We start from the raw sequence: 22,699 nt of genomic DNA on the forward strand, positions 1-22,699 counted from the left end.
GTTTGCAGACAGGGTGAGCATCACAGCTCGGGCTGTCTCCTCCCAGGGAGGACACCGCGACAGCCTCCCTGCCATGACATTTTAAATAACAACCTCTGCTTTCCACCCCCCCTTTTTTTCCCCCCCCTGCTATTTTAAATAACAGCCTGCGCACCAACAACCACCCCGTCGTGCCCGTCACGTCTGGGGGATTTGATTTTAGGTGACCTCCAGGGATGGATCCAACCAGCCCTGGCATTCCCAAATCCAGAGGTTGGGCACCTCTGGATTTAACTGTCTCTCATGTCCCTGGTCATCCCAAAACATCATCTGGCATACCTTTAATTTAAGCTTTATTTATGTATTTATATAACATTTATATATTTTATTTATTGGTATATATAAACTTTATCTAATTTAAGCTTTAATTTAACACTGATTTATTATTACTACATACGGATTGTCATGCTAAACTCTCTCCCCGCACCCACTAACCAACAGTTAAGTTTCACCGCACAACTTTTTGACCATTTCTAGCAATAAATACCTAGCGTATGAATCCAGACAGCTATTCGCATTCCCATTTATCACAGCCAGCTTACCTCATGACGAAAAAATCTGCTGGGACAACCAGGGTCATGCGCAAGGGACAACACAGCAGCACGGCCTAAAATGAGGAGTTCCCCTGGTATTTTGCTAGCAAGGTTTATACTCTGATGTTTATTTATGGTGCATTAGCAACTGATACAGCTCCTCAGCTGAAACCATTCAGAGAGGCCAACAGAAGGGCTCCGGGCCAAGCTCGGCTCCTGAAAGCAATCTGTTGGAGACGGCCCAAAGCTTGACCATCTGATTTCAAAGCCACTTTTTATAGTCCCTCAGTTGTTCGTGACGCTATCGTCGGATTACAAAGGATACGGGCAAGTTTTCGGCAGCTGCTTCAAAAGGGCGCATGGCTGTGGAGCACGGCAAAGGCAGCAGCATCCTTGCGATTCCGGAGCATCCCTGCTTCCCTGCAGCTGACCACGTTTCCCACCGACAAGCTGCAAATTTCTCCTAATCAGCAGTCTGCCGGACATACCATCGTCTCCGAAACTACAAACCCACTGCAGCCAGCTGAGGGTTGCAGGAGAAATTAAAAATAAAGCCCACCGTGCTAAAAAGCAGAGAGCAGAAAAGCAGCGAGAGAGCGACGCTGGTTTTATTTCCTACCCCAGAAGTAGAGAAATAGCGAGCGGCAACTTTGTACGTTTCAATCTTTCGGTAAACGGTTGGTGAAAAAAATTGTTTGCCGCTGCTTATGATTAATAAGTGTATAAAGGGTCTTTAAGCGTGTTTTGAAAAGAGGCGGGCTTGGCAAACATGGTGTTTAGTTACTGTAGCTAAAGCAGAGCCGACCCCAGGGTGTAAGGGCTTGCAGATGGTAGGGCTCCAGCTAACTGGAAACTGGGACAAGAAACCGCTCCAGAGCCCCAGCCCCTGTTTTCTGGTCATATGAGGAAGAGAAAGATTCTTAAAGTATCCCAGAGATGCAAAAAAATTCAAGTCCTTTATATAGGTTTGGGCTTTTTACGAAGTCCCACTCCACCTGGAGGAGCCCATTTGCTGGAGTTGTTCACGTAGGGTAAAACATCTCCCCAGGGTTTGACTTCGGCCCCAAATTCCCAGTTGAAACCCTCCGTTAACTATTTCATCCACGTTTTCCAGCTGAAGCCAAGCTGCTCCTGCCAAAGGTCACCTTGAAGGAAAAAGGGTCAGCGAAATGTGGGTGGACCAGGAGAAGTCACCTTCTGAACAAGGCTAATGTGTTGACTCTTCAATTGATGCGTTGGTGAGGGCTGTGTTTGCTTTAGAAGAGACTGCTTGTCTGTACACACGAGACAGATGGCACTGGCAAAGTCTACTAGAAATTACTGTAAATGATCCTTTTAGCATTTTATTTCTATTTATTGTGGAAGCGTGTGAAAATCCAGCTATCCAGCCTCTTACTGAGCAGCCTCAGCATTGCTGGTGGCAGCTGCCAGCAGAAACCATCTGCGACGTTATGTGCTCAGTACAGAGCGGAGAGCGCCACCCAAAAATTGGTCCAAAACCATTTTTCAGCTGGATGCACCCTGGGCTGCACCAAAAGAAGTGTGGCCAGGAGGGCGAGGGAGACGATTCTACCCCTCTACTCTGCTCTGGAGAGACCCCACCTGGAGTACTGCACCCAGCTTTGGAGTCCTCAGCACAAGAAGGACATGGACCTGTTGGAGCACGTCCAGAGGAGGGCCATGAAGATGATCCGAGGGCTGATGCCCCTCCGCTGCGAGGACAGGCTGAGAGAGTTGGAGTTGTTCAGCCTGGAGAAGGCCCCAGGGAGACCTTCTAGCAGCCTTCCAGTATCTGAAGGAGGCTTACAAGAAAGCTGGAGAGGGACTTTTTGGAAGAGCATGTAGTGATAGGACGAAGGGGAATGGCTTCAAACTAAAGGAGGGCAGATTTAGGTTAGAGATCAGGAAGAAAGTTTTCATTCTGAGGGTGGTGAGGCACTGGCCCAGGTTGCCCCGAGAAGCTGTGGCTGCCCCATCCCTGGAGGTGTTCAAGGCCAGGTTGGATGGGGCTTGGAGCAACCTGGGCTGGTGGGAGGTGTCCCTGCCCAGGGCAGGGGTTTGGAACTGGGTGATCTTTAAGGTCCCTTCCAACTCTAACCATTCAATGATTCTGTGATCTGACTGGGAACCATTCATATTTTGACATCTGCAGCTGTGGCTGAGCCCTAACATTGCTACAGCTCTACATTCCAGCAGATGGGTTTCATCAAACTTAGGGGATTTGTGGCCCAGAGTGGTGGGAGATGCCCAATCCCTCAAAACATTCCAGGTCAGGTTGGACGAGGCTCTACGCAACCTGATCTAGTTGAAGATGTCCCTGCTCACGGCAAGGGCCTTTGAAGGCCCGTTCCCATCCAAACCATTCTATGATTCTGTGATTTTATCAAGTGAGGGAAATGCCCTTGGGCAAGAGGAGCACACATATATGCATTTCAAAAATATGACCAGGCAGGTGGCTTTCAAGCTCCAAGAAAATTTCTTCCAACCGTTGGATGAAGCCATTTTATTCCCTACAGCATCTTCTTTTCCATCTGCCTCCAAAAGCCTACTTGGGCCCGTGCTGTGTCGCTCTGAAGACAAACCCTTGGCCTTTTTTCCCCTCCATGTAATCCCCCGTTCCTCATCCAGCCCCTGCACAGCTCACCCAGCCCAGCTGTGCCCATTTATCTCCCAGCCAGAGACAAACAGCAGAGCTGGGATGAAACCCGCCTTCTTCATAGGACACCGCATCAACTGCAGCCAGAAAATTGGCTTTAAAGAAAAATATCCGCTTTGCAGGGTGTAAAATCCACAATTTATGCCCTTTTGCATTAAATCCACCAAGTAAATCTTGCAGCTGCTGCATCTTTAACCACCAAGGCATATTGTGACGGGAAAGCAGTTGTGGTCAGAGACGGGACCAAAATCCACGTCTCGGCATGATGTGAAGGGATGATTTTGCTGCTTTGTCCCCATCCAAGATGTGGGGTCCCCAGACCCCACCAAGCAGCACCCCAAGGGATCGGGGGACACACGGTGACAATTTCAGTGCTCCGAGAGATGGGGTCTCACTCCCACGAGAAATCAGATTCGCGGTTTTCTTCCATCACCTCCATATGCGACACGGCACCATCAACTGGAAGCGCCGTCTGAGCATGTGCTGACTTCCCCAAAATTTAAAATGACGGAAAATCACGCTACTTTCAATATTCAGTTTTGATATATTAAGAAAAATTAAGTCTCCAAAGAAGCTCTTAGCATCCATTTTTCCACCCGATTTCTGTCCCCATTGAAAGGCCAGAGAGCTGGTTCGCCTGGTTAGCTCTTGAAGCCTAAAAACTCCATAATTTTACTTGTAGCACAGACAGTATTTAGGGGAAATCCTCTCTTTAATGCTGATCCAGTTGCCCTCTGTTAGGAAATGTGTTTTGAAGCAGGACGTTTCTGCACTGGATCACTGCTGTCTCGAAGCAGTGACTCATAAAAATTACAGCCTTTGAGCACTGACATGACGATTCTCAGAAAAATGAGACCTCAAACCCCATTTCTCTCCCATTTCAGACTTAAAAAAAACCCAAACAAATGTATTTTGCTGTGGAATGAGTGAATTCTGTGGATCATGTTTCCTGAATTTACAGAATTTCTGAGTTTACAGAACTAAGTATCCGACTTATCTTCAACATAAAGTCACTCGAGATAAAGTTTTGCAAAATAGACCAGAGGCAAGAAGAAAAAAAAAAAAAACACTTATATAACTTTTGAAGAGCCTGGAGATAAGACCATGGTTGTACCGGACACTGGGCAGTATCTGATGGCGGAGAAGGTCCTCATCCCCTGAGCACAGTTTACTAGGTTTGTACACCCGCCTACATTCAGAACATTTTATTATGGGTTCTTCAGCTGCCTGGTTGCTTAAATATTTATTTGGGTAAAAGCCAAATTCTCCACTTGCTGCCCCAGGGCCATGCAGCTATGTCAGGACATCCCGCAAAGCCTCCTGAGATGCCCAATGAGTGCCACGGGCGCAGACCGAACTGGGGCTGACCCTGGCAGGGGCTTTGCCAGAGCCTTCCCAAATTCAGCGTGGAAAACCCAAGCGCCTGGTGACTTACTGACTTGCCACCACAGTAGCAATATGCAAAACCACCCAAAACCCGAGGTTGGTGAGGTTTGCAGCGGCATAACTGCTGCTGACAAATGCCGTCTGCGTGAATGGTACCCAGAGCAGAAATCAGGCACCATCAGCCAGGGGGGACCCAGGAGGAGGAGGAGGAGGCAGCCAGCGGCGATGAAGCCAAGCGTTATTGCAAGGCTAATAAAAAGGGCTGTCAGAGAGACAGAGTCAACAAATGCTGAATGTTCGGATGATTTTTTCTGCGAGTGGGACGAAATCCCCAGACTCCAGTTATCCGCATGCCTCTCAAAGCACAGACAGCACTTCGAGCCTTGCCCCTGAAGTGTCTGAACTGCAGCTGAAGTCAAATCAAACTCAATTAAATTAGGCACCACAAACAAGAGAAAAAATCCACTTACACCGTCTGCACCAGACCATAAAGAGCAATCAGAACAATCTTAAGGAAGGCGGTGGCATTGGCTTTGCCAGCATCTCCTAATGTCTTCAGGATGAAAGTCTATTTAAAGGGTCTCTGTCAACAGCAGAGTAAGGATGAAAAAATTCACTGACTCACGCGGTGACATACAACCTGATGCTACTCGACAGGCAGGACAGGGACAGGGGTGGGGGTGGGGAGAAAGGGGAATATTTTTTTCCATTTCAGTCACTTTGCAATTAAATCTGGTTCTTTCCCTTACAGCCCAGTTTCTGGTGTTCGTCTGGATCCTACACAACAGCTGCAGATGAATATAGGCAAGCAATAAAAGAGGAAAAGACCGAAATGAAGAAGTTGGCAGCCGTACACTTGGGCCTCGCAATTTAAAAAGCTGAGTACATTGCAATTTGGCCGACTCTCTAGATGGTAAGATTTCCTTCCACACCCATCCCCTAGACATATTTAGAAAGAGCTGCGCTACTGCCAAACCTCTCTGCTCGTGGCAGCAAAAGGCAGCAAATCCTTCCTCGGTGTTTCACCGGGTCTGTCTCCATGCTGGTACGCGAATGCTGTCTCCGAGCATCTTCACGGTGCTATTAAGCATCCAGAGACTGTACCACAAGATGCTGGTGTCATTCCCCAAACACCCCCCTCCAAGATGCTCACGTGCATCTACCAGGTCTTCATTTCAGCCTCACTATTTTAGGAAAAATGCTACTTTATTTTCCAGTGGAGCAGGAAGGAAGAAAAAGAGATTTAAAGAGGTTTGCGATGGGGGTTTGCGATGATGAGGATAAACTCCAGACAGCTTTGCCTCCCGGAAAGCAATTGGGCTGGGGCTGCGCGGCTCCACGTGCTAATGGGTACAGGCAGAGCCCTGGGAACGCTGCGCATCTTGGAGTACCAAAGGGTTTCAGTTTTGCAAAAGAAAAAAAAAAAAAAAACAGCGGCATGTTATAGAAGTTTTTTGGCAACTGAGGGCGTGGAAATATTACAAATACTTCAGAAGTCAGAGGACGTTCTGTACTGGAGCGGAGACCATTTATAAAGAAAAAAAAAAAAAAGGTAGGGTCATATTCGTTGTCTAGACTCAAGACGGTGTCGCCTTGCTCGGGCCAGGCTTGCGTCACGCTGAATGCCACGCTGCGTTGGGTGGCTGGAGGCTGAAGCAAGGAAGACGGCCTGCCACCACCCTCAGTCGCACAGCCTCAGGCAGCTCATTATTTTGGGGCAGGAGAGGTGAGGGGAAGCAGCCCATCACCCTCTCAGGACTCTGCATCCCATCCCTCCTCCTCCAGCCCTACAAGCTCCCCAGGATGGGACCACCCTTACCCTACGCAAGAGGGGTACAATTTGGTGGCATCCCTCGCCCCCGGGGAGGTGGGGACCGGAGCGAGACGGGGTGCGGGCATGGAAACTGCCGCTACCCGACACAGGATGCTCCACAGATGTTGTTTTCTGAAACAGGTGATTAACTCATATGAAGCTCTGAGGATTACCAGGCAGGAGCTGGATGTGATGCCCTACCAGCCTCTGGGGAAAAAACACAAAAAAGACCTGAAGGGAATTTCTTCCTCTTGCACAGCCTCAGGGCGGGTAAGGGAGGGAGCAGTCATGAATCTTGGAGAGCTTCTGCCCAGAGCCACCTCCTCCCAGCTCTGGCACCACGTCCTCCTCCCAGAGCTTCCAGCTCCCACCAGCATCAACTGGAATGACCCCTGTTCAGGCTGGAAGACACCTTAGGTCCCAAATCTTCATAACCAGAAGAGGAGAAAGAAGCAAGCATTTACGCCATCCACACATCTCCCCTCGCCCTGCAACTCTGCAACACACGCTGTTTCCCCTCGAGAAGCAGCATCACCGGGGCAGGAAACGCCGAGGCATGGGAAAAAGCCTTCACACTTGCATCTCGCTGTTTGCTTTTCCTCTCCCACGTGCCCACAACACAGCAGCAGATCCTGCCTGGAGTCCCTTACTGCTCCCAGGACACATGGAAAAAAAATACAGGCAGCAGCAGGGGAAAGGGAATGCTGTAAGGAAGCAGCTTCGGGGCAGGAGCAGATGCAAAGCGTCTGCTATCCTGGAATCAAATGAAGCTGTTGTGGAGGAAAAGAAGATTTTTCCACTCGTAGGATGATGGGTTAGCGGGAGATCTGCAATGCAACCGTTGGGGAGGAAAAGAGGATTTTTCTGCTCGTTGTTATGTAGGATGATGGGTTAGCGGGAGCTTTGCAATGGAGCCACATCTCCTGTCTCCCCAGATCCCACTTTCCAATGAGGATATTCCCACCTGCAGCAATAAAGTGGTGATGGCAGCTCCATCAAATTGCATTTGTGTATTTGATGGGCTGTCTGCTGGGCAGAAATATCTCCCCAGCGGGACAATGAGAGGAGGGGGGCACGCAGGAGCCCCGCAGGCAGCGTCCCATCCCAACCTCCGCACGCCGCGCCTGTCAGGCGGGCAGCATAAACCCTGCTGCTCCAAAAAAAACCCAACCAAAAAAACCCATAAGTGAAGTTTTACTTTCTCTTTCTCTGGTCTTTAATTGCAGATCAAAGCTGGCCTTTCAGGCCAGTGTCGCCTGCCAGCAGCTGCCTCCGGGCGGCCTTCCAGCCCACCCTTCGGGTGAGGGCTGCCCATCCATTCCACCTCCCGGCTCCTCTCCTCCCGCCTGCTCCTACAGCAGGCAGCCCTCAGTCCCTGCCATTAAACCTCCCGACCGGTTGCTGTGGGAATTGAGGGGTTGCAATCCAGCTACTGGGAATGAGATCGGGTTTTTTTCCGGCTTCGCACGACCTCCAAGAAAGCGAGGGATGTGCGAGCGGCTCCAGCATCTTCCCACAGCCCCCCCCGGGCTGGCCCCCGGGAGCCGCAGCCCGGCCGGCGGTGAGAGCTGCCCTTTGCAGTAACTTTGCACAAGAACAGAGACTTTTCTTTAAAAAGCAACCACACGCTGCAAAGGTGACACCTCTGGGTGCAATTTAAAGGGAATATAAGAAAAGGCACAACCCGAAATAATTCACCCAAGTGTTTTCCCGCTTGCGTATAGAGGATTTTATAAATGCAACCAGCTACAGTCCCGGCAACATGAGGAATTACTTACATTACTCATTAATCATGCCATATGCTAAAATTACTGAAGTGTGTAATTAAATGCTCTGGGGGCAAAGACAGCAAACAGTTATAGCCAAAATACGAGCAATTCACAAGCACAGCTCTCTCTGCTGGACATCGGTCCAGGCCACACTGGACCCTAACTTTAAAAATCAAGGGATTTCCAGAGACAAGAGCTACGCTGTTAGAGCACGGACTACTTCTTTCACCTCTTTCTGCCTTGAAATACCTACTCAGTTTTCCTTGGGGAGGCAATTAGCATGATTAATATGGGGTACAAGGGCTCCTGTGCAGAGATGCTGCGGAGGGCAGGAAAAAAGTAATGGGAGAAAAATAGGGCAGCAGAGTAACCCACGGGGGAAAAAGAGAAAATAAAAAAAGAGAAAAAAAAAAAAAAAAAAAAGAGGAAACCAGGCAGGTTGGCAAAATGTTATAGCACGGTCTGCAAGACCCCAAAAGATGGTTTTCTTAGAGAAAAAGGAAAATGTGAGCTCCCAGGCCCAGATGACCCCACCACGCTACAGCCACTCTAATGTTTGGCAAGCCGCAGCGGGCACCGAGGCGTGGGGCAGATATCCCCCACACCTTCCAGGAACGAAAAGCCCTGTGCAAACTCAGCATGACACCCCTGGGATGATTTTGCACGGCAGAAAAGCCTCTCGCCCGGCAAGCGCGTGACCTCCCGGCTGAGATTAGCTCCTGCCTCCGTCAGTGCTCGGCTCCGGGACCCTGTGCTCAAGGACGTGTCTGACCCACGGCACAGCACCAAGGTCACACACAGAGGAAGAAAGGACGGATGGCGACTGGGATTCGCATGGAGCGGTTTGGTGTTTGCCCTAAGGAGCTTTTGGTTCCTATATATCATATATATAATAAAGAAAAATAAATTTGTATGTCATCCCACTGGGAAGCTCTTCAGTGGTCCACTGAGTTATTTGGACACCCGTATGATACAAATATAACAGGTGTATTTGGACACCTATTATATACAGGTGTATATCTAAGAGGTCTATTTAGATCTATATATATTTGTAAACATAATAGGTGTATAAGGTGTCCAAATACACCTATTATAGCTATATTACATAGGTGTCCAAATACCTCTGCGGTCCAGGGAAGAGCTTCCCAGTCCCACTGCCAGCTCCTCACGTCCCAACACCCTCTTCCCTCGGGCTGATGTTGAGCTGATGTGGCCATCTTCCCCGTAGCTCTGCTCAACATCTGTCTCCCAGTAAACACAAAGACAAGGGCTAAACAAGATTTAATCACTGTATTCGGCCATGCAGTTTCCTTCCGCCCTCAAAGAGCTCGGGCTGGTGAGAGTTGCTAAAAGGAGTGAGGTTTCCAGCAAAAATATGGCTTTCCCCAAAATCAGGAATATTTATTCCAGCAGGTTGAATGCCACGGGAGGCAAGTCAGAACCACCCTCGACAGATGTGTCCCCCCTGCTTGCTGCAGAGAGCTCCTACCACACTACCACAGCTGGGCTGCAGCTATCCGAGAGGCTTTTTTTCCCCCCTTCTACATCTTTAAATATTAGCGTTATTCTGCTGGTTTGTTCATAAATACACCAAGAGCCCTGGAGTTGAATAAATAGCTGCTTCAAGCCCATGTAAGGTTCTGACTCCTCGGCGGCGTCAGTGAAGGATCTCTTGTTACGTGATTAACTGTATCAGAATTTCCTGACGTGACTCACTGCGAGAAAGATTCATCAGCAACCAAGCAGACGCCTGCGACCTCTCTGTCTAGCATGGCATTAAAAATGGCAATGGGCAGCAGGGGGGCGGAAGGAAGATCAACTACGAAATAATGCTGGCTAAGCCTTTTCTATTTTAAGGAGAAATTGCCCAATATTTATATTTAAAAAAAAAAAAAACAACCCCACACCAAAACCAGGAGAGAAATAGCAAAAATTCGTAAGCAGCTATATATACCGACCTAACCACAGATGCGCCGGAGGCTACGCCGTAACACCGCACGTACAGCTGAGCTCTTCCTGCCTCACAAAATAACTGGGTCAGCCAAGAGTATCCCTGGCTGCTTTTTGAGAGCAGAAATAGATTTACTACAGCCAAGGTCCGGCTGCAGGCTCCTTTAGGAGGGGAGCAAGTGGGAAGCACACTGGTATGGAGCCCACGCCGAGTGCTTATTTGAGTTTCTCGGAGCAGAGTTACCATCTCCTGGTTTTTGGGTTTTTTTTTTTTGATGTGGGGGAGAAAATAGCACCGCCTTTTAGAAGGAGAAATTTGTGAAGATGGGTAAAAAGTGATGCACGAAAGCAGCAGCCTGTGACAAGTCCTGTATACCTGGTCAGAAATGATCCACCCTTTCTACTGGGGCTTCTCCTCAACAAGGGAAATATATATTAAAGAAAAATAAATCTGTGTGTCATCCCACTGGGAAGCTCTTCACTGGTCACGCTAACAGCGTGAAGAGGAGTTGGGGAGGAGAGGGGGAGACTCGGTTCCTTCCCTCCACCAGACAGTTTTACAGTAAAGCATCATCACTTAATCTCTAATATGATTTTCCACTGAAAGAGAACCCACGGAGCTGGCAGGTTTCCTATTTCAGGGTTTGTTTTTCATCTAGCACATAAATTTGCAGGAAAAAAATTACGACCCGACACCAGCAGCTTTAACATAAAGCAGGGCTGCTACTGCCTTGCCTAAGACCAAACTGAGAACAGCCTTGCTATGAAACAGAATTCAGCACAAAAAATGTATTTCTTCTCACGTCTGTGGTGTGATCGGTCCCATTACTGAAGTATTTACACATAAAAGATTAGATTTGCACGGGAAAAATAGAGGATACCCAGGCTGCTCGATGCCCAGGTGACCGTTGGATGTTTGAAGCTGGAAAATAACATTAATTTAGTAAGTTCACGATATGAGCACACGTGCCAAAGGGCAGGCAGGAGCCAAACCAAACGATGACCTCCCCACTGGCGGCTTTCGGCACTTGCTACTTACTGAACGTTTTGCAGATGTCAGAAACCGCCTTGAAGACCCTGTCCGAGAAGTTGACTTTCACCTTGACGTACTTCATGTTGGGCAGCTGAAGGCGAAGCAGCTTGTGCTGAGGTGTGAACTGGAGCTTGGCATCAGCCTGTATCCCGTATTTGTCCAACGTCCAGTGCGTTTTAAGGAGCCAAGTTTTCTTCTTTTCCCACCACAGCGCGTGATCCGACCAGTCTTTCTTGACATCTAGAACAAAGAAACCATTTTACCAGTTAAAACCGGGACCAGAATTAGCCGTCAAAAGACAAAAGCAGAAGTTTAAATGCGTTTAATTGAGAAGCGACTATCGATCCAAAAACGCCGGCAGCCCTTTTCAGATACAAGTAAGTGCTTATACTCAATAGCATCTAGAAGCTACCTCAGAGATCAAAGTAGGAAAGAACCCAAGAGGAATAAGGGTGAGACACGACGTGTCTGTGGATCACTCAGCCCAGCAGCGATGAGGCTGAAGCATGAAGCCAAGGGGCTCACGAACGACCTCACACTTTCCCCGGGAGGGATTTTCACAGCTTTTTAGGTTAACTATGAATTCTTGGGTTTCCCTGTCCCCACCACATAGGAAACTTGTGGTACCCAAAGGTGAGTGCAGCCACCTGGGCACACACAGAAAGCAGAACTAGAAGGAGGTCTGCGAGAAGAATTCAACACTGTGTCTTCTCCAGGTCTTTCAGTTTCTACAAACAAAACTGGATGAAGGAAAACCCAAATGAAACTAAAAGTTACTTTCCAAAGGAACAACGATGCAAAACCCAACAGCCACGTCTCCTTCCAGCAGGGACGTAACCACGGGCTCTTTGAAGGTTACGTCCGAGTTGGGAAGCATTTGGGGAACCAAAGCATGGTGATAACTCCAAAAGACAGCCACTGTGCAATATTTTCCCTAACACCTGCAATATTTTTCGCTAACACCTGCCCCGCTCTCCCCACAGTTCCCTGCCATTCCTGTGGAGCATCTTCCAGTCTGACAACCACCAACTGGCGCTAACGGTGCAACGTCCCCCCACCATGCAGGAGAAAGGGAAGGAGGAAGGGAGGGAATGATCCAAGTGCTGCAGGTGCATTTTGCAAAGCTCTGATTAGCCTAAACCCTCCATCTCCAAAAATACCAACCGTGGGGGGTGTCAGCATCGGTGGCAAGAGCAGTGCGGACAGCCAAAGCTCTCGTTTCAAAGGAAAAACCAAACGTTTCTGCAGGATGTCACCTGGGCAAGCACACAAGAACCTCAAGAGGCTGCAGTACAAGTTACAGGGACACTTCTGCACTCAATATTGCAAATTATCATTACCAGTAAGTTTTGAGCTTATGGACTTTATATGAGGATTATTTTAATTTTCATAATAAAAAAGGAGCTTGAAAGCAAGGCACTTTCCAGGTTAAGGCACCAGTAATGAAATAATTCAGTTTTCAGCTCCAGATCCTCCTCAGATCTTGGATTCCCAACGTGAAACATCAGTTTAAGCCAAATGAAAATTGCCAGCTGACATTTATGGCAACAGCTCCTTTCTCTGTCCTTCAGCAGCGATGCTCGTGCATGGCGGGGCAGCAGCCAGAAAGCCAGGGGCAATGTCCCAGCAGAGTCCAGGAGCGAAGACCCACCAGACACACCACCAAACAGGCTGAAGGTACCGAGGAACACACTCCAGGACAGACACCATGAAAACTATCCCCATGAGCCACGTCTGAACTTAATCGAGATGAGAACAATGTGACAAATGAACTTTTTTCTGTCCCTATCTGAAAACGCGATCTCGAGCTCAGAGTTACAGAGAAAAGCCAGCAGAAGCTTTTTTTTTTTCCCTTGAACTCCTGGTATAATGGCATAATCATGCAGCCAGAAAGTGGAAATGTTCAGCTAGACTTTTCAACAGCTTTGTACAATCAAATTAAACAAAACCAAATATAGAAAAGCATGCAAACTTGCACAAGCCTTGGCTACTCTCAAGAAAATCTGAGAAATCATTACAATGGACTTTGGTAATGAAGTCCAACTTCTGCCCTACTGAAAGCTGAACAAATTGGCACTGTCAGTCTGGGGCAAGGGAAAAAAAATGCATTTTGAATCACTAACACTTACCCGTAACAGAGGGGATTTGGGTTTACGCTGCAGATTAACCTATCACGCCACGGCACGAATATGCACAGCACCGTCTTTCGGCCTGAGAGTAATTAACACTTGGAATTAACAGTGAGACGTTGGCTATGCCCAGAAAGGTAAAGGTCTGTGGCTGCCCCATGGGGTAGTTATATATAAAAAAGCTTGGCAAATGTTTAGCAGCTGACTTGTGGGCTTGAGTTTAACACTAACACGTTGACAAGACAAACTTTGGTGCTTTGCAAGGCAGCAGGCGTGACCCAGGGCTTGGAGCAATCCTCGCACACCAGGGAATGCCAACCGCCCGGTTAAATCTGATCAAAGGTTTATAAATCTTCACCAGGGTCCCAATTCACGAGTTACTGATTTGTAGGGGTTACAGCTTTATGAGAAGGCTTATTATTTCAGCTCAGTCTTTTCCCACTTACTACTGTCAGTGGCAGGACTGCCTGTTTCATATTTATCAGAGCCTGGGTAAGTCTCCAAGCACTGCAAACTCATTTTAGAGATCCCAGACATTGAATTTAAATGGTTACTACAGGTCCAATGCCACGCTGCAAATCTCAGTGGAGGTGTTTGTAGATCCAGAAGCTCCTCTGAGCTGTTAAATGCTCCTTGCACATCCCTGAGCTGCTATTTCCAGCCATGAAGTATATCAGCCTAATGGCAACGCTGTCACGGAAAGAAGCAGATATGGTCAGAGCCGGCAAGTGTTCATCAGCATCTCAATCAAACAAATAGGAAAAGAAACAGAATTGTTTAGTTGGGTGGGAAAATCCACCCACATTAGTCTAAATGAGGCTGATACCTGTGTATGGCATGGCAGGGGGAAGGAACATCAGAGCTACCAGGATTTTGGTGTCCTCAGTGCAATAGAATCAGAATGGTTAGAGTTGGAAAGAACCTTCAAGATCATCTGGTTCCACCCCCCCTGCCATGGGCAGGGACACCTCCCACCAGCCCAGGTTGCTCCAAGCCCCGTCCAACCTGGCCTTGAACACCTCCAGGGATGGGGCAGCCACAGCTTCTCTGGGCAACCTGGGCCAGTGCCTCACTACCCTCAGAGTAAAAAATTTCTTCCTGATGTCCAATCCAAATGTTCCCTCCTCCAGTTTAAAGCCATTCCCCCTTGTCCCATCATTACATGCCCTGTAGAAAGTCCCTCCCCAGCTTTCCTGTAGCCCCTTTAGGGACTGGAAGGAGCTCTAAGGTCTCCCCGGAGCCTTCTCTTCTCCAGGCTGAACACCCCCAACTCCCTCAGCCTCTCCTCCCAGCAGAGGTGCTCCAGCCCTCGGATCATTTTTGTGGCCCTCCTCTGGATGTGCTCCAACAGGTCCATGTCCTTCTTATGTTGGTGGCCCCAGAGCTGGATACAGTACTCCAGGTGGGGTTCTCTCCAGAGCAGAGCAGAGGGGCAGAATCACATCACTCGACCTGCTGGCCACACTTAAAGGTTAAAATAAAATAAAGAAGCATCCTCCCACCATGGGCATCTTGGGCAAAGGAAAGCACAGAGTGATCCGTGGAAATGAGCTGCACACATTTGCCAGGGTCAAAGCGAATCACTGCCACCAAGGCTCCACTTCCGGCAAGGAACCTGCCAGGTGAATGCTGTGGAGACACGGAGGCTGGAGCTGTCAGTGGCGGAGGGGATGGGGAGCTCCAGGAGCCCAGCGGGAAAGGGAAGCACTGTGCTTCCTTCCTCGCATCAAAAATAATCCCCACTCCCCGCCTCCTCCACCTCACCGAGCAGCCTGAACCAAAACCTCAGCTGCCAGGAGCCTGGGAGGGCTGGGGGACCTGGCAGTGATTTTTTTTTTTTTTTTTTTGAGGAAGAACCTGGTTTTGCATTTGCCTCACAAAACCGTGCCAAGAGCCAGAGATGCAGCACGGGTGATGCTGAGGACATTTTGTACAGCAAAACCCACAGAGGAAGCTTGTCGTCCACCTTGAAAAGCAGTTCAGACAGTCCTGCAGATGCAAGAGGCATCCTAAGTCACCCGGACAGCTGCAAAGACTTCTGCGAGGACAGAACATTACAGGAAGAGATGAAGAACTGCTCAATAAAGTATTTTAAACCTTCACCGTCTTTAGCTTTCAATTCCTGTTGGTGCCTCGCCGCAGTCACATCACACCAGCCTGTCCAGCATAATTACAATTGCAGATTTTTATTCCCACAGCTACCATTAAATTCAAGTGGCAGAAAATAAGTCTTAATTGAGATGCATACAAAGTGTATGTTAATTCTGGGCTTGCTACCGCAGGGATACACACGTACATAATTACCATTTAAGCAACGAAGGCAAATTTTGGTAAAGTGCAAAACGGATCGAGGCAGCCCCATCCCCTCTGCCCAACGGCCCATTTATCCCAGGAGCCGCTTTCCCTCTGCCAATCTGTGGATTTTAAAAGTCCCTTTTCTGCTCCGCTTCTGCAGCAGCTATTGAACCTCCCTTCTTCAGAAGCATTGCCGTCACTTGGCAGGCTCTCTGTGCGAGCTTATGACTTACTAGCAATAGTATACAAGTCTCCAGCCTTACATAAACACTGTATTTGCCTTGTTATTTTGGGATATCCCCTATTGCAGATGGGCCCTCCTTCCGTGCACCGCTCAGAACAAAAGAGTCCCGATACGACCAAATAAACCTCTCTTCCCCTCACCCCGGCACACAGTTAAACCCCACTAGATTGCTATTTGGAGAGCAGGAATCTCCAGCAGCGGTGGTCTCCACCTCTGGGAAAGGCTCCTGCTGGGTAGCACCAGATCCCCTTTCACACACACACATCCCTGATTAAATCCATCGGACAGCAAAGAGCCTACGAATGCCTCCATCACCTTAACATCGGAGGCAGATTATTAGAAAGCTCTCGAATAAGCTTGAGTAGGTACACAGGGAACTTCTGCAAGCCTGCCTGGTTTGCATCATGGGTTTTTGCTTGATTTTTGGAGGATTTGCAGCTGAAGCTGGTTTGCCTGCAATACTTTTCACCTTAGGAGGGGCGGCGGATGCAGCCAAAGCAGAGGTTTCAGTTCATTTCTTAATTATAATTGATGGCGTTTAGAGCAACGGATTCGAGTCTTCAGCTCTCCTGGGGGAGCAATACGAAAGGACCACGCGCCTCCGGTACAAATCACGGCAGAACCAAAGCCCATCCCCATCACCCGTTGTTTTTCCACAGGAGCAGAATTAGCACAGCAGCCCGCCCCGGTCCTGGCTCTTCCCAGATGCTGAGTGTGCACTGGGGGTACCTTTAACGATGATTATTCCACCTCTGGTCTAGTCACGCTCGGGAAGTCGAGGTAGCAAAATGCCTTTCTATTACCCACACAATACCTCAAATTGATTCATATATAGATTTAAAAAATACATTATGTATATAAACGGACATATATGCACATTTACATCATATATATGCACGTATATATAAAATATATGTATATATACACACATAAAATGTATGCATATATAAAATATATATACGCATATATGTGTGTCAAATATACACACATATATTTATACAGACGCACACATATATATAAAAAAATGCTATATACATAAGATATGGTGCAAGGACTGAAACCAACTCGCAAGCCAAGTGTTTCCTCTTGCAAAAAGTGGTTTTTTTTTTAACTTGGTAAACTACCGAGAAAAAAAACCACAACTTTCCAACTTCCCAATGAGTCTGGTGCGGATGGGCTGCAATTGGTCACGGGATTTTTTATAAGGATGGAAGAAAATAAAAAAAGCGGGTTGCATTTCTTTTTCTTTAAATTAATATGCAATACACATTCTATCGGAAAAAAAAATACAGATGCAGACAAGACATTTAAAGCCCCGACTGCAGGCAGCAGACAGCTCGAGAGGCAGCTGGGGGATTAAAGTACCTTTAAGCTCAAATACCTGCTGATAACACATTAATCCAGCGCTTGCAAGCCCCGAGGAGCGGCCAGGGGCTCTCCAAGGCAGAGGCTGGGTGTTGGCTGGTTACACACCCCTCTTGGGAAGCTGGTGGGGAAGAAAAACTTCTTGAAAGGAAAAGAGACCTCCAGCAATAAATAGCTGGGGAGTGCCTCTGTGTCCTGGGCGAGCTCACCAGGAAGGGGATGCACCTTCCCCTCCATCCTCCTGTCCCCTCAGGAGGCACCACGCAGCCATCGTGCCCGCAAAGCAAGGCAGAAGTATTATAAAAACTTGAAAAGGAGAGCAATTTAAGGCTAAAAGTGAAAAAGAGGGAGGGAAAGAAAAACAACCCAACACCAAAAATCGTTGCACGTAACCTCCTGTGGTTGCTCTTGTGGGTTTTCCTTTTCCTTTGGATTTCCACTATCAAGTGGTGTGTGTCAATGAGGTCTGAAGGCATATCTTCACGTCACTAAAAACATCAGAGAATATTGCAATGTTCCCGAAACACTCAAAAGTACCAAAAAATGGCTAATCCGGTGCATGGAGCAGGACAGAGGGTCTGGGGTAGGGCAAGAATAAAGAAAGCTTTTACAGCCAAGAGCACTGCTGAAGGTCCCGCTCCAGCCAGCGCCTGCTCTCGTGGTCATTAATATTATTTACTTTTCAGAAACTACTGATACAACCATTAAATACCGCTGCGTTTCCTTCCCCCACCTGCGGATGCTGACGCAGGGATCGGCTTCTGCACCTCCATGGATCGGATCCAGACCTACACAGTTTGCTGGGGACGGCTGCAAGATCATCGCTTGCTTTTGAAAGATTCCCCCCAACTGCTGCAGGGATTGGGTTTTCATGAGATAGATGTGCCCAGGCTGCTCTGCGACCCTACGATGCCACCGAACTCATTTTGGGCTAACATCGCTGCGGTCAAAAATAAGGAAAAAAAAAAAGCAAGCCAGAATTATATATATATGTACGTGTGTGTGTATAAAATATATTTACCTATTGAATATATATTTATACATGCAAATGTAAATATATATTTATATCTAAAAATACAGGTACACACATATGTGTATCGATATTTTATAGGTGTGTATACACATACACAGATATCCCTGTATAGCTGAACCCATTGCTCCCTATGGGGAGGGACAGGACATCGCCTCCTCGCTGCTCATACCGACCTCTTTAACTGCAGATTCCTTTAAACATGCCAAAGCCACTCCTTCTAGCATAATTACAGGGGAAAAAAAAAATTTAAAAAACAGAGCTGTTTGCATTTATCTTGAGTCCAACAGAAATGCTGATGTGTTTTGCTGGGTGACACTGTTGCTGTCTTGGGGCAAAATCTATTTTTTTTAGTGGGGATTTGAGTCTTTTGGGGTATGGTGTGCACTGGAGCAGGCTCCCCTCCACCCCCCGATGGGGATTTAGTTGCAGAACAAAGTTCAAAATGGAAGAAGAATCCTTCCAGCCTCTGGGCACAACACTTGAAAAATTACACTTTGAAACACAGAGATAAATAGCCTGTGAAATTATTATCAGACTGCTGTAATAAAGCTGCAGCCACAACAATCTGATGCTCTTGGTACTAATGAGATTTAATAGGGGGTTTTAATCGTGTGCCCCATAAGTATTTGACACAGGCTATGAAAAATATAATGTACAGCAGCCATTCTGCAGCAACCACCTGCAGAAGGGTTTTTCCCCCACTGGTAAATAAAAAGCGGTACCTCAAATTCTCCTGTATATACCACCACGGGCAACTATCACCACTATTTTATCCTACTTTGTTTTCAGGAGAACATCTACACACACCCACAGAGGTGTCCAAAACAGGGAGGACCTGTGCTGGAATTTAAAAAGAACATTTTCTTGCATGAAAAATAGTTTGACTTGTTAAAAAAAAATAAGTAAAAAATACGGACAAAAGCAGCCTTGTTCCCAACAGTGTGATCCCTGTGAGTGCGACCGAGTGCAGGAGACCTCCCTCTTGTCCCGGCGTGCCAGGGGACACGCTCATGGTTCACCGCCACGAAATCCTGACGTCAAAGCACGCCGTGTAGTCGCAGAGAGCTATTCAAGAGCAATCAAAAAAGGAGGAGGAAAAAAAAAAACCACCACCTGTGGAGGACACTGAGCACATTGGGACGCAACGCTGAATGTAGATGTTCAGTGTGTCCTTGCTCAGAAAAATTAGGGAACGTCTTCTGCTAATGAGGGAATGCGCTGCTACGCTGCTGGAGAAAAGAAGCATCCTTTTATTGGGTTTATAAGTGAGGTTTACAAGGGCAGGCCCACGTCTCCACAGGGCAAGGACGGTAAGCGAAGTGCTGAAGAGGCGATAAAAAAATCACGGTGGTCAATCTTTTCGTTGCTCAAACCCAAAGCTTCCTCCTGAAGAGCCCACCGTGTACGCAGCCCAGTGAGGTGGCACGGCAAAAGCCCCCGTGAAACGTTACCACTTCGTTTCTAAATCATTAGTATTCTTTTATAACGCACGTGCGGAGCAGGGACGCTGTACAAGCCCACACCAGCGATGAGCGTCTTTGCAAAAGCACGTGGCTGATATATTGAACCCAAACGTCCCTGAAAACGCTGCTCCTGGCAGCGCAGGGCTTTGCTCCTCCACGCTCGAGCTGCTCGACCCACGGGATGCTGAGCCTGCAGGCATCTCTGCCGGAGGCAGGTCCGCACTTCGGGGAGAAGAGCAAATCCTGACAAGCCTGAAAGTTACTTTTTTTTTTTTTTTTTTTTTCCCCTTTTAAAGTAAACTCTAGGAAGGAAGCTCTTTTCAGTGTTAATAGGATTACTCAACTAGCACTTGGAAATTTAATTCATTAAGATGCCACTGCAGCATCCACCACTTGCACTGCTAGTACTGAAACACAAATACCTCTCTTTCTAGGGCTGAAATAATTTGTCTTGTGCCGGCCACACCGGCAAGGACCTTTGCCCTGAACGGATGCCACTCGCCTGTGGAAAGAACAGCAAAACCCCCTTTAAATTTGCTTTACGCCTCCGACACGCAGCACTTGAGGCTATCCCACCATAGGAAAAGGCACGGGCAATCTGTACCGCAAACTGCGAACCGAGCATACGGTGTTTGCCCTGGAGGTAACTACATGCTTTTATTATGGTTTTATGCGTAAATTTATTAGACATACATATATATATACCAAAATCTATTTTATTTCTCAGCATCTCTTGCAGCAGGAGGTCTATGGGTTTTCTCCAAGCTGCTCACCCACTAAGTGAAGCTACACCCAATCCTGTTTAAACCCCCGGGCAGGGAGAGCAGTTTTGCAGCGCTGCCGAATCCAGCCAAAACATCGAGAAATCCTCCAGCGGATCTGAAAGCTGGGGCCACCCTGACCCCCCTCTCCCAACACCCCCACGCTATCAAGCCCCCGTCGGCTCGGGAAGGTCTTTGCAAACATCGTGTAGACTTGCTTTAAATCTCTGCACCAGCACCCCAGAGCAATTTGTCTTGCTCATTTTTCCACAAGAAGGAATAAATGAAAGGTGGATTATTATTTAGGTTGTGTTTTTTTTTTTTTCTTAATAATAAGAGGATCTTTACAATCTGATTTTGCTGTGTATTTCCCCCCACTCATCAAGCACCCCACCAGAGGAGGCTTTCACTGCCTGCTCCCTGCCTCCTGCGGAATCAAGAGAAATGGCAGAAAACTCAATTACGGAGCGTGGTTTCCATGATTCATCCAGCACAAAATAGGAAGCATTGGACAGAAACGCAGCAGCAGAGGAAGGAAGGAAGGAAAACCACTTCTCCAGGGAGCACTCAACTGCCTTGACTATCAGCCCAGGCGCTCCCTCACCCCCCAGCCATGCATCACTCTTCCCTTCCCTCACCAAAAAGGAAAAGTGCCCCAGGGTGACGGTGCCAGCACTCTGCAATAATTACTCATCCCCAACAAATGCAAGGCATCAGGGAGATGGTCCCTGCCAAAAAGACATCATACCCCAGAACGGAGCCAGAGGATGTTTGGCGGGATGGATGTGTAGGGCAGATAAAGGAAGACAGAATGGGCAACTTGAATTCCCAACCTCTCATCTGAAGCTTCAGTCTCACCAGGCAATTCCCCAAGTGTGCCTTAACGATGGTTATTCTCTGATAAAGCTTAGCCCCCTAGAAAGCGAGGTTTGCAACCCTCGAGATGCCTCTGGCAGACTCACCCTCCACCAAACCTGTGAGCCAGCATTGGTCCCCCTCCTGCAGACCAGATGGGAATCTGGTCTGCAGGAGAGGGACACCAAACCATCCAGGTTTCACCCAAAGTGTGTCCCCTCAGGCAGAGCATAAGGGAAAGGAGCCTCGTCCCTCTGCGGCAGTGACAGCAGCCAAAAACGCTTCACATGCCACCAGCCTTCCCTCGCATGTGTTTTGGGACGAGCTCCTGGGGCAAAGTAAGATTTGGGGTGAAGCTGATCTCCACCTTAAGTCCTTTGCAGCGCCGTGGGGAGATGCCACAGGGAGGGGATGAAACCCCACCATTTTTCTTATTTATTTCCACATCCGTTAGCCCAAGCTCACTGACGCACACACCACACTTTTAAAGTGCTTTAAGACGTCTAACATTGAGCTTGGGTCCACCTCACCCATCACGGAACCAAGCTCAGGCACAAAAGCTGCAGGGCAGGACATGTGGGGTGGCAGGGAAGACAATTTCTGCTGCAGACGGCTCTCCAGCCAGACGTCGTGTCGAGCAGAGCTCTGCGTATTATCAGCGAGGGAGGGAAGCTCAGCAAGACAGCGAGATAGCTCTTTCCAGGCAATTTCATAAAATGCAGACTTTCTAATTGAATTTGGAGTTTCATCAATTAACCCTTCCAAAAAGTACATACGCCTGCAGGGAGAAGGGGGGGGGGAAAAAGAAAAAAAAAAAGAAAACAATCACCAAACAAACATGTATAATCAGCTGGTAACAGATTTAAAATGTAATAATTGGCAAGACGAATTTTTGGTTGCTGTCTAGCTGTTTTCCAAGCTGAGATTATAAAGGAGAAAGTTTATGCAACTGCTGGTGTGCCTGTTTGCCTATGCCCTCCCAATGCTGTTCTCAAGCTGTTGTCCAAATTCACCCATGTTCTACCCAGAAGTGGAGGTCTTTAAGATCCCACCCGGTCTGCAGCAGAGGGACCAACGCTGGCACAGGGACATGCCGTGCACACAGCTCCCGATCGAGGTTTGTATCTGAGTGGCCACGGAGTGCGATCAGCGCCCAGAGTTGCTGCAACCTCGCTGGAAAACGGGTGAGTACAAGAAAAGCTGAGAAGCACAGGACTCTGAAGATTAAAAAAAAAGAAAAAACCTTCCCTCTCATTTTATGGGCATTTTTCTTCCCTTGCCCCATCAGTTCTACCTGGTGGAAGCTCCAGCCCGGACAAAGACTGCAATGGGCAAAAGGCAAACCTGGGCAAGAAAACTAAGTTACTACAACTCT

General features: G+C 47.9%; 1 protein-coding gene across 1 annotated transcript in view; it reads right to left on the reverse strand.

Moving 5' to 3' along the window:
• FERMT2 (fermitin family member 2) overlaps positions 1-22,699 on the reverse strand; it is a 58,745-nt gene that overhangs the window by 21,018 nt on the left and 15,028 nt on the right. Inside the window, exon 2 of the mRNA XM_009893949.1 lies at positions 11,186-11,419. Coding sequence (XP_009892251.1) covers positions 11,186-11,419 — 234 coding nt within the window. The remainder of the gene's footprint in view (positions 1-11,185; positions 11,420-22,699) is intronic.

Source organism: Charadrius vociferus, unplaced genomic scaffold (assembly GCF_000708025.1).
Source record: "Charadrius vociferus isolate BGI_N301 unplaced genomic scaffold, ASM70802v2 scaffold49, whole genome shotgun sequence".
NCBI lineage: Eukaryota > Metazoa > Chordata > Aves > Charadriiformes > Charadriidae > Charadrius > Charadrius vociferus.